The sequence below is a fragment of the Amia ocellicauda genome, chromosome 22 (assembly GCF_036373705.1).
Source record: "Amia ocellicauda isolate fAmiCal2 chromosome 22, fAmiCal2.hap1, whole genome shotgun sequence".
Lineage (NCBI taxonomy): Eukaryota > Metazoa > Chordata > Actinopteri > Amiiformes > Amiidae > Amia > Amia ocellicauda.
The window spans coordinates 2,397,549-2,410,721 of NC_089871.1; the positions used below are offsets into that span (position 1 = coordinate 2,397,549).

At 44.6% G+C, this 13,173-nt stretch overlaps 1 protein-coding gene across 1 annotated transcript in view; it reads left to right on the plus strand.

Annotated features, from left to right (window-relative positions):
* The first annotated feature begins 5,681 nt into the window (after positions 1 to 5,681).
* nxn (nucleoredoxin) overlaps positions 5,682 to 13,173 on the plus strand; it is a 62,382-nt gene continuing 54,890 nt past the window's right edge. Inside the window, exon 1 of the mRNA XM_066696368.1 lies at positions 5,682 to 6,133. Within this exon, the coding sequence (XP_066552465.1) occupies positions 5,825 to 6,133 (309 nt within the window). The 5' untranslated portion in view covers positions 5,682 to 5,824. The remainder of the gene's footprint in view (positions 6,134 to 13,173) is intronic.

Here is a 13,173-nt window from a genome sequence, read left to right on the forward strand (position 1 = left end):
ATATATCAATTGTATCTAAACTTGTGTGTGCCAAGTTCCTGCACAAAGCACAATAGAAAGAGTGCAGCAGATAAATACGGGCAAGACCAGGGACGTGCACAGCCCTGTGGGGGGGCAGGGGCTCAGACACAAATAGGGGGGGGGTGGTGGTTTGGGCTGGAGGGGGGGGAGAGAAGTACAGTCCGGTGGGGCACGGTCGTGACAAATAAGGCACTTCAGAAGAAAAAAAGGGCAGGGGGGAATGGGGCAGTGGCCCCCTTGCACATCCCTGGGCAAGACATGTCAAAGGACAGAAATGAAGTCATTAACTAAAGACTGGACATTAGGATATAAGACTGGGAACTTCTCTCTCAAAACAGCTGACTCGAAGGGAAATTCTATCGGCACAGCTCGAGCTGTCCCAGGACTGACCCATGCCAGAGACAGCCACTTGCCCAGAGGAGGGTTTGGGTCATCTTTTGTCAAGCATTTGGGGCATTTCTATCCTGACCCTCTTGGTAGGAATAACTATGTACAGGTCTGTGAAAGAGGACAGAGTATAAACTGGGTGAGAAGAGGTAGTCAGACATATCTAGACTCCAAAGTAGATAGGATGCAATAGCGGTCCACCTGACCCTTACCTTGTCTCGCGCTTAGGGGCCAAAATGAGGGACTGAAGGGTTAATATGGATAGTCAATGCTTTTCTGAATACGTATAATCATGGCTTTTATTCTGTGTGTGAGATTAACTCTATTTCCATGCAAGGAGCAAGGAGCACACTGTCCGTTTGTTCAACTGAGAACCCACCAGATCTGGTTGGAATAAGATCTTGATACCACGGGCTGAGCAGCTCTTATGTCTTGGGACAAGATAACAGTTTCTAGTTTAAGACGTAAATGAGTTGTGGAATTTCCCCAGAATGTAACTATTATACAGAACTGTGCAACATTATATTGAAAACCAGAGAATCTGCTTGGTTGAACGAGCGAGTAAATGAAAGAATGAATGCATGCATATCATAGAGTGGAATTGTTCAAGTTCCCCAAAACAACTTTGTTTAAAACATTCTGCATTGTATAGGAGCCTCTGCATCAGGCCCACGCTACAAAATACTACTCGGTTGGTGCATTCTCTATTTTGTGTGTTGTAATGTGTCAAGGGATATATCACAAAGTCTAGTTTTAAAAGGTTTCAGATGGTTCTTTGTTAAACCGTTAAGATCATCAGTTGTGTTTAAGTGAGGCAAACCACTTTGAATGTCTTCAAAAGCGTCTGAACAGTACTACCAAATCTATACAAGAGGACAGAATCATATTAAGTTATTTATTGAATCTTTTGTTCTCAGCTTTTACACCTGAGATGCAGATCATATTAAAGATCGAGTCAGTATCACTGTCCCAGCACAACATGCAACATGTGAACACAGTGTAGAAGGAAACACATTTTACCATCCATGGGAACAAGAATCTCAAGACCATTAACTGTATCTGCAAAATTCACCAATATGATAAAATTGAATTTGACAGGAGGAAGTGGCCATGTGTAATTGGAATGGCCTTCCCTGGTATTAGTGTAATCTGATATGATGTGCAAATGATGCATATTGCTGCTGTGCTTATTGACTTGTGGTAGATGTTAAAACATGGCAGGTTTGCCTGGAGGTGCATTCTCACAGAGCGCTAATCAAGTTAGGGGTTTTCATTGACTGTGTTCAAATGTATTCAGGGCAGATCGATGACAATAGGGGGCCGCTGGCAGATCCCTGTTCAGTCTTTGTCTGTGCGTTACTTGCAGCTGGATCATGTTTCCAGCAGTATTAGCAATGTAAGAGTTAGCTGCATAATGTTATATATATATATATATATATATATATATATATATAAAACAGTTATATAAAGTGCAAAATGATTGGAGTGTTGCACAGCCCGGTTGAATAAGATGCTAAATATGGACGTGTATTACCTTCTGAAAGACGAAACAATACTAATATCTAATTACCCAGCGTTGCTAATCTGTGCTTACTTCAGTGTGACGGACTTTTCTCATTAGTCACTGGGAAGGCATGAGTAACGGCAGCGCAACAGTAGCGCGCAGGTATCACACGTTACACACAACAGGCAATGAGTACCTGACAGCACGCATGGGCAGTAACATCCAGGGTTGATGATGAAATACATTTTGTATTTAATGGTATTGTGTTGATGCACATCATTAGGCTTTCATCATCATTAGTTGATGATGATGATGATGATGATGATTACTACATTCTTAATAACTATTATTATTTATTATTGAAACTAATCAAATTCATATTGTTAACAACTATCTAAATCAACTGTGATGAGGCCAGTTGAAGGTATTGCGCACTTCTCAACTCCAGTATGCTTTGATGGTGTGAAAGAGTGAAAGTATATGATGCAAACGGTAGATGGAGCCCTTCATCCATTAACAAACCAAAAAAAAAGTCAGCTTGTCAGTTTTCATTTGATGTTCACAGTCCTTTGAACGTTTGATCTCATATTCACTTTCCAGTGATTGACCCAGATAATATATTTCTCCACATCTGAATCAAGATATGGTATAAAAAATGCGAAGTGGGTAATTAATATGATAGAACTGCATGTGGATCAGTGACCTCAGCACACTGAAATGATGATGATTTAGGAAATGTTAAAAATGAACACTGAACACTTCATGGTTAGAGTTAAACTAGGACCATGTGTAAGTAAGATGTGCTGAATTAATAAGAAAGATATGCATGAACAAATAAAACGGTTCACAGACCCATTCATAGCTTTCTATATTTCTTTGAAAATTATAAAATATGTAATTCTGGTAATATAAAGTAATTTTCCTAAAATTAAATAGTCAAGGGCTCTTATTGTACTTGAAAACTTCACAGGTGCTGGTAAGATTGTTTATTTATCTCTCATGTGTATTATGTATGTATGTTTGTATTTATACAGTAACTATATACATATTAATATTTAAAAAAAAACATGTTTACATTTTCAAAGAGTAGTATAGTGTGTTATTATTAGTACTACTATTTTGATAACGTATAGAACTATACTTTGAGGAAATGTACAACACCTTATATCAGTTAAAACACACACACACACACACACACACACACACACACACACACGGTGACAAATTAAAAGAAAAACCTGAATAAATTAGTGGAGGAACATTACGAATGCAGACGCCTCCAAACAGCTGTACTGCATGATACAATTAAGCAATTAACATCCTATCTGCTCTGTTGCATGTATAAAAATGCTGAGCAGGCCCAGTTGACCTTGATTCTGGAACAAGATGGCAAGAATATCTAAGTGCCTGTGAAAGAGGGTCATTATTGGGGCATGAATGGCAGGAGCTTCAGTCACACAGACGCTCAACTGGCTCGTGTTCTGGACAAGTGGGCGAGTGCATGTGTGGGACACCAAGAGAACGGGACAGGCCTGACTGCTGGACCCTACAGTGAGGGGGTCCGGAGGCTGTTATGCTGTAGGGGGCATTGTCCTGGCATGGTTTGGGTCCACTTGTCCCCTTAGAGGGAAGGGTCACTGCAAATCAGGACAAAGTTATTCTGAGTGATCACCTTTATCCTACGGTGACACATTTCTCTCCTGATGGGAGTCTCTCTTCCAGGATGACAATGCCCATCCACAGGGCACGAGGGTCACTGAATCGTGTGATGAGCATGAAAATGATGTGACTCCTATGCTCTGGCCTTCAGTCACCAGAGCTCAACCCAGTTGAACACCTGTGGGAGATTTTGGACTGACGTGTTAGACAGCGCTCTCCACCACCATCATCAAAACACCAAATGGGGGAATATCTTTTGGAAGAATGGTGTCCATCCCTCCAGTAGAGTTCAGGGACTCGTAGAATCTGTGCCAAGAGCATTGAAGCTGTTCTGGCGGCTCAACACCTCACTGAGACACTTTATGTTGGTTTGTCCTTTAATTTGTCACCTGTCTGTGTGTATATATATATATACACTCACCTAAAGGATTATTAGGAACACCATACTAATACTGTGTTTGACCCCCTTTCGCCTTCAGAACTGCCTTAATTCTATGTGGCATTGATTCAACAAGGTGCTGAAAGCATTCTTTAGAAATGTTGGCCCATATTGATAGGATAGCATCTTGCAGTTGATGGAGATTTGTGGGATGCACATCCAGGGCACGAAGCTCCCGTTCCACCACATCCCAAAGATGCTCTATTGGGTTGAGATCTGGTGACTGTGGGGGCCAGTTTAGTACAGTGAACTCATTGTCATGTTCAAGAAACCAATTTGAAATGATTCCACCTTTGTGAGATGGTGCATTATCCTGCTGGAAGTAGCCATCAGAGGATGGGTACATGGTGGTCATAAAGGGATGGACATGGTCAGAAACAATGCTCAGGTAGGCCGTGGCATTTAAACGATGCCCAATTGGCACTAAGGGGCCTAAAGTGTGCCAAGAAAACATCCCCCACACCATTACACCACCACCACCAGCCTGCACAGTGGTAACAAGGCATGATGGATCCATGTTCTCATTCTGTTTACGCCAAATTCTGACTCTACCATCTGAATGTCTCAACAGAAATCGAGACTCATCAGACCAGGCAACATTTTTCCAGTCTTCAACTGTCCAATTTTGGTGAGCTTGTGCAAATTGTAGCCTCTTTTTCCTATTTGTAGTGGAGATGAGTGGTACCCGGTGGGGTCTTCTGCTGTTGTAGCCCATCCGCCTCAAGGTTGTACGTGTTGTGGCTTCACAAATGCTTTGCTGCATACCTCGGTTGTAACGAGTGGTTATTTCAGTCAAAGTTGCTCTTCTATCAGCTTGAATCAGTCGGCCCATTCTCCTCTGACCTCTAGCATCAACAAGGCATTTTCGCCCACAGGACTGCCGCATACTGGATGTTTTTCCCTTTTCACACCATTCTTTGTAAACCCTAGAAATGGTTGTGCGTGAAAATCCCAGTAACTGAGCAGATTGTGAAATACTCAGACCGGCCCGTCTGGCACCAACAACCATGCCACGCTCAGAATTGCTTAAATCACCTTTCTTTCCCATTCAGACATTCAGTTTGGAGTTCAGGAGATTGTCTTGACCAGGACCACACCCCTAAATGCATTGAAGCAACTGCCATGTGATTGGTTGGTTAGATAATTGCATTAATGAGAAACTGAACAGGTGTTCCTAATAATCCTTTAGGTGAGTGTATATATATATTATATTGTTTTAGCAAAGCCGGGCTAATAAGTAGTTGACAGTCTTGTGGTTATTACAAAAGCAGATGCAATTAATGTATCGTATATAATATAACACAACACAACACATATGTAATGTCCATAAGTAAGCAAAGTATGTATACCTAATTGTGAATTATGAACGTAATTCCATTTGTGGGCAAACCTTGCAGCCGAGAAGAAATATAGAAACAGTTGACGGAATCAAATCAGGGGATCGGTTTACAAACAGATGATTAAATAAAAAAGGCGTATTTTGCAGTATTGTTGCATTTTAATGAATACCGTTACTAAACAGAGCCGTCTTGTACAATCAGCCTTTTTATGATTATGATTCGCTTTCGAGCCGCTAGGTGGCGGGAGAGGGCCGTGCGTGACGTGGGGGCCGGCAGCGCGGCGGGTCGCATTCCTCCACAGAGGCAGGCAGAGCGGCGGCGGCGGCGGCGGAGGCAGGCGGGCGCTCCGGGCAGCACACACGCACAGCACGCTCGGCTCTTCAGGGGGAAACCCAGAAAGAAGGCGCCCGGGTCTCGGAAAGCCCCCCGATTTCACGCACACGGGAATACTGGGATCTTCCCGGAGGAGACGAGATGTCGGAGTTTCTGGTGCATTTGCTGGGGGAGCGGCTCGTCAACGGCGAGAAAGCCGAGGTGGACGTGCAGGCGCTGGGCAGCAAGCTGTCGCTGGTCGGGCTCTACTTCGGCTGCAGCCTGAACGGCCCCTGCAAGCAGTTCAACGCCAGCCTGGGCGACTTCTACAGCAAGTTCAAGACATCCTCGGAGCACAAAGACAAGCTGGAGATCGTCTTCGTGTCGTCCGACCAGGACCAGAAACACTGGCAGGAGTTCCTGCAGGAGATGCAATGGCCGGCGCTGCCGTTCAAAGAGAGGCACAAGAAGGTAAGCGGCCAGTGGAAACATTGTGACAGCGAGACGCAACTTGTGCTGCAACATGTTTGCATTGCAGCCTTTGTGTGCGTGTGTGCGTCTCCGTGCGCTTGCTGTCCTCCCCGTCACTTTGGAGGAGCTGCACAGGTGTTGAACTGAAACCAGCCTCTCTTTCACACGCGTTTAATTGCGTTTCCGCACCGGCCCTGCGAAATCGGCGCTTTTTATTTCTAACGCCAAAGTGCAGATGCACATGCACACACTGCTAATTCATTTATGTCCGATTGCTTTTTTCATGTTGAGGTCTTGTTTGCCGTTTTCATGAGTATGTTACAGATTAGTACATGCAAACAGAACATTGTGCAATTCTCCACAGCAAATCCTGCGACTGAACAACTTTTGCGGGCTGCTGGTAATTGTTAATTGCGCAAACCGGCTCTCCGGAGCGTTTGATTGACAGGCGCAGAGAAAGGGTTTTCATATTTCTCTTGCACGACCCGGGCGGCAGCGCAACAATAATGAGGGAGGAATTTGTGCTGGTCAGATCAAATACATTGAGAAATGTTAGGTGATCTTTTCTCCCAAAAGACAGATCTGCAGGAATTCGTGATTTCAGAGTGGTTGGCATGGAAGCAGTGATTTCGTTTTCGGTCCGACGTGCTAATTGCTGAACTATATAAAACGCATATATTGGTTTATGCTCATATTGCAAGTAAAGGTCCGTTGAACGCAAATAACAGCGCAGTTATGATAAATGTGCTCAGATTAAATGTAATCGACATTTATCTCCAATCAGTGCAATTCATTTCTGGGAAGTGAACGAAAAATATATTGTTGCAGCTTGTGCAATAAAAACACTGTAGTTTAGTATAAAGGTGTTTTAAGCTTTCGTTTGGTTACCAAGTTAATGAAGTCAATAACTGTAAAACACTCATTTTAGGAAGCCTGTAAATAGTCCAATTATTTCAGTTTGAACTCCAACTTAAAATAAGGCCAATTGCAGCTAAGGCGAAATGAATCCTTCCTCAGGCCGTGTTTTAAAATCAAAGCCCTGGAACAGAGTGCAGAGTCTGAAATAAAATGAATGGTATTGATTATAAACGGTCTCTTAATGAGTGTCTTTCATATTGAAATGTGTTCACATCCTGGATGCGATGAGGAATTTGATTGCCATAATGGACGTGAAAGCCTCTCCTTAAGCCAGAGTTCATGTTTTACATATTATTTATAACCCTAGTTCCACCCGAAAACGAAATAATATCAAACAGGCCTACAACCTTAAAATCGTTATTTCATAAACCTATTTTATGTGCAACCGCTCCACAATTGAATTACTCTCAATGAGGACCTATTTGTCCAACACTGGTCTTGGAGGTATTCACAAATATTACAAATAAACCAACACCTACTGTGAAATACATCAGGCGATTTTCATTGATGCATCATTTTGAAATAAAATCGACACCCAATAAAGCTGAATGGCGTTCTGTTGCAAGAAAACGATTTTGAAGCATTATTATTGTTGTCATCTTTATTATTATGTCGGCAAGGTTTACATGTTTTTCATTCCTTTGTGTGCTTTTTAAATACAGGATCCTGCATTGTGGGGTGGTGAAAATGCCTAGGAAGATCATTGCGGAGGTGTAATAAATTTGGGATGTTTACAGGCTGCAGTGGAGGGCTGTGATTGATTGTCTGGCTCAGAAGGCAGCTGTATTGTATATTGGGGCCTAAGAGCTCACCTAAAATAGACAGCCTAATGAACTGAGAGGAGCTCACTGCACCAGCGCCGAGTTCATTCATTTGAGACCAGCTAACACCCTCTTATCGCAATATAAATCTTTTAATGATGATACCGGTGGCTGATGAATTTAGATATTTTATTGCGTGCATATTCTTAAAAATAGTCTATTATGATGGCTGGGGAAAGGTTTCTCTCGGCTCCAGTACAGTGCTTCACACAAATGGATGCATGAGAATTGCGGCTGCCCAGATATAATTCAGCTGTTTTTTCACAAGCGTTGGGGGAAATCCAGGGGTGTCCCCACTCATTCTAGCAAAGCTGTCCTGCTAATCAGATTACCATGTTGTCTTCAGTTTTGTATCCGAGATCCACGACCCTCTGAGTACTGCAGGAGAACTGATGAATCGTTAGAGAAGCTGGAAAGTCTGCTGTGACAGGCTGGGCAGGGTCCAGGCATCGGCGCTGTCTTGTACGGTTAACCGCACGAGCGTTTTTCAGATTTGTCACCCTTCTAATAAAGAAGACCTGCCCACCGCTGTCCAAGAGGCCGGGCAGAACGTGTGCCCCCCATGAGAGATGGCCAAGGCTTGATAGTCTAATAACGTAGGGGCTGTCTGGAAAGATTAAACGGGCTTGCATGTGCTTAGCTATGTTGTCACTTTTCCTGACAAGACAAGGCATCGAACATACAGGAAAGCCAGCAGGGGTAGAGTCTGAGGGCATTTTAAACACCACTAAATCACTGCACAAATTGGAGACGGCTCAAACGTCTCAGTATCTGGGATCTTGCTCTCATTCGTCATCTTTGGCCTCCTCAAACCTGCCAAGCATCAGTGCCCGTTTCAGTTTGTGCTTATGGTGGTGTTGTGTATTCGCTATCATTGCCAGGCCTTGCTTGATAGATGCAGCCGAGCCACAGGGTTCTGCAGTGTTGGTGCGTGCTCCGTTTTGTGCTTGGTGTTTTGTGCGCTGTGTGTATCAGGGTGGCTCGCTTGTGGGTGCCAGGTGCTGTGTCAGAGCTGTCGGCAGGCCGAGCCGGGCTTGGTGCTGCCGCCTGCCTGTCCTCGTTAATCACGGGAGCCGCTGTTAGCACCATGCGAAGAAGGCCCGGCCTGCTTTCATCTTGGGACAGCGAGGCACGGCAGCGTGGCGCAGTCCGGGCCGGCCGCACCCTCCTACGGTCGCGCGCTCTTTGAAGTCAGGACTAGCTGTGCATTATACCCCGAGCCCCCACGGGAAAAATCAAATCTCCCGAGCTGGACTGGAGCTGAACAAATGTATTGCATTCTCCTCTCAGGTATCTGTGAAACAATGTGTGCGGAGGATTTTCTTACAGGGCTGGAGGTGGACTCGGCTTAAAGTCTGACCTTATTTTTAAGCCCAAACCAGCTCTTGCTTGGTATCAGACGGACTATCCAGACGGGTCATATTACAAATGGGTGAGAATGTATAGAACACCTAAATACTTTTACAAATCAAATGCCTTTGTTTAATTATACGTATTTATGCATTATTTATATGTATATTACACGTGTTACATGTAAAGAAAATAATTCTCTAAACATGTCTGTGTATATGAGTGTGTCTGTACATGTGTAAACACTTAAAAAGTAAATGGAGTGTATTTCCCCCAGTCTCCTTGCTGGTTTAGAAAGGATGTGTATTGGCTTTGTAAAGGTCACGTGTCAGCGGTTTGATGTGGAAGTGGGCTTCCTTAAGAACTCCTTTGTTTCTCAGTAGAGCAGCGCTCTGCGTTTTATGACCGTGGCCTGATTTAAATTGAGCCGAGCCCTAATGTGTTGCAGATTGTCGGCGATGGTGTGCGATTCCCCTGGTTATGTAATGCAGTAGTGCGAAGGGGGCGAGTCGGCTGGCCGAGGCTGGGGACGGGGTGTGCGGCGTGCGCTCGGTCCCCCGTCGGGGATTCTCCAACCCCAGTTCCCGGCCCAGACTGGTGTGCAGTTGTCATAACTTGCCCCCGAACGATCGCTGCGGCTTCTTCAGTCGTCTCTGTGTGTGTGTGAGCCCAGGGTCTGTGTTGCAGCGTGAGCCTGTGCTTCTAATTGATTCCTAGCTTGCGTGGCAGGAGCGAGAGAGAGAGAGAGAGAGAGAGAGAGAGAGGGGGAACACAGAACAAAGAAATCCTCCAAGACAGACAGTAAGGACTTCAGCAGCTTCAAATACGGTCGTGCCTGTAGGAGTCCAACCCACCCAGGGGTCAGTCCTCTTGCAATCCTTCCATGTGAGAGTCAGAATCTTTGAGCAGATCCTCCAAAGCGTTGCCCGGCATGTGTCCTCTCTGCCGGTCTCTGTCCATGGCTAGAACTAATTATGTATCCATGGCTGTACACACATCGGTTTGAAATGCTGTCACACGTTCACTATGGACGAGACTGGATCCATTATTTTGAAGAGATGGGTGGTTCCTGTGCATCAGTTCAGTGATCGCCTTCGTGCGCTGGCCGTGTTGCTCGGTAAGCAACACTACGTCGTTACACTGGCATTTGTTTCTTCTCACCCTTTCATTATGTTGGTAACGCAGCTTTTTAGGAATGAGATCAATCCGTGGTGAAGGTGTTGTCAGGTCTTAAACATCTGACCATCAGTATATTGAGGCTTCTGAGCCAGGTATCTCTTGTTACCTGATAAAGAAAAGGCCTTTATTGGCTTTAGAAACATGTGTTGGATGTGAATGAAGGTCCCCCTCAGTGCTGCTATAATATGTACCAGCTGAAAATAAATTGTTTTCAAATCCCCACCCCCCTCGCTTTCAATCTATACATTCGGTATATGGCTTTCTAAATCTTCTCAGAGTTAAATGTGTGGTATGTACTGTGGGAGGTAAGTATGTATAATTAATCTGGTCCCAGTAGAGGATTGTGTAAGTTTCTGTTTGTTTAAATACATTTAGACATTTATGTACTTATATCTTAGGCCACAGTTGTATTTACATTACAAGTATATATTTTTGTAATGTAAACTAGTGGCCAGAGAGGAGTGGACTTTTCTCTGCAAAACCATGTTTCTAATTTATTGGTCCAAAACAACTGGAACACAACCCCCCCCACCCCTCTCACCTATCCCCCCCACCGTCTCTAACGCTCATCTGTCATCATCTGTCAGGCTGAGAGCAATAATAACCTCTTCTCACATCTCGGAGCGATAAGCTTTACACAGAAAACAAACGCCTCTGTGAACATGAAGGCGTTAAATCTTTATTGACTAGTTTTCGTCTTGATTTGCTAATCTAGGCCGACGCCATTGGCACTCAGGCTGTTGTATAAACCCCTGCCAGACGGACCAACTTTTTTACCACATCTAAGACATTGGCATAGCTGCGGCTACGAAGACCCTGAGCCAGGACTGCAGAAAAGGTTAAATTCATCACGGTTCTGTGATGCCATGCAGTATGGTAAAATACAAGACAAGACACCCCAATGTGCGCTACTGTGCAGGAGGATAGAAAGATATCAAAGCTCAGGAGAACGATGGGTTTCTGAGAGCTGACGGAGCCGGTTGTGTGGAGTCCAGGACACGGGCCGTGATCGCCAAGCGAGTCCCCGGCTCCCTCTCCCAGGACGCAGCCACAGCGGTGGAGGGCTGGGCGTCTGCAAGATCTCCACAGCAGCCTGGCTCCACTCTCCTGGCTGGCACCGCTGCCTTACAAGGAGAACGACAGGACAGGGCCGTAAAGCCATAAAAGCCACTGCCGAGCTGTCATAAACCGGCCTCTGCCAGGGCCATTAAGTAAACTCTTGCTTGCGCCGAGCCAGAATTGTTTGGAAGAACCTCCGTCTCTCTCTGAGGTTCTTGGGGCTCTGCTGCACACGTCTCACTGTCCAGACCGTCCCAGCCTGCAGTCTCTGTGCTGGCTCCTGTCACAATCAATCAAGGCCAATTGTGAGTGTAAGACTACATTATAGTGGAGTTACCCAAAACTCAAAGAAGCAGAACAGTGTAAGTTTTCTTCATAATGTATACCTTAGAACTGTATTTGTACATTTGCCATTACTTTACCTTTACATACATGTTCTTTCCTAACAAAGTTTCCTCACAGAGATTGGAATGTTGCTAAAAAAAAAAAAAAAAAAGAAAGAAGGAAAGAAAAAACAAAGTGGATGAGTTTACAACACAGTGCTGTAAACATCGGGAAGTAGTGCTGGAGAGAGTTCAGCGGTAAATGTCTGGCTTTGCTTTCACGCTGTTCTAGAATGTTCCTGGTTTGGTGTGGAATGGTAGCTGGTTGCTGGGAGCCGTGCCCGGCCGGCGTGGACTGACTCTGCAGCCTATTGTGCCGCAGCTGCGTTTGCCTGTTACTGTAAGGGTTATTTGACAAGAGATTAAGGCAGGAATGTGGGCAGACACCTGCTGGAGAGAGCAGGGGCTGGGCCCAGGAAACACGACCCTGCGCTTCAGGAAACTGTGAACAGCGTCTACAGAACGTTATTCCACATGTTGGTGTGTGTGTTTTCAGAGATTTTATTTTTATCTTACCCATATATGGAACTTAACCAGCAGTTTTCAGATAACACAGCGTGCGACTGTTATACATTGTTTCTGTATATTGCAGGCTCATCCCCAACAAGGAAATACTATAATCTCTACAATAATGCATTGTCCCTGGAGACTAAATACTGTATAGCAAATCTACAAATCTTGTAGTGATTATTCCTTAATATAAATGTGATTAACTTGGTTATTACCCCATATCAACGGAGCAAATGCTATAAAACTAGAATATTTTATCTTATAAAGACTACAGTCATAAACACTAGTGTAAACATTTAAATAAACTGAGTGTGAGTTTGGATAGAGATGTACTAAATCTGTGGTGATAATTCAGCTAAATAACCTTGTATCAATAAATTACAAATTGCTCTTTTGGAAGAGAGAATTTCAGTCTAGCTGGCCAGCTTGTTCCAGACCCCCACCACCCTTTGTGTAAAGCGCTTTCTATTTTCGCTCTCCTAAACCGCCCTCCTCTCAGTTTCCACTCGTGACCTCTGGCCTTCGTCTCGCTCTTAATCTTGCCGAGTTGTCCTGTGGGTTGACTCTTCAGCGCTTGGAAAATACTTGAATCGAATCCCCTTGTAACCTCATCTCCTCTTGGTTTTGGCTGGGGTTTCCAAGAACTGCAGTTGGAGAAGCCTTGCAGAAGACTCACTGACGGTGTCTTTGCATTCCTCTGGGGCGGAAGAGCGCCGGGAGCGAGTGACGCACAGTCTGCGCTGTGGGACCTGGTCCTGATGGCCAATCCACAAGCGCGGTTTTCTGCAGCAATTCTCCCAGAGCTGCTTACAGGAAAGTG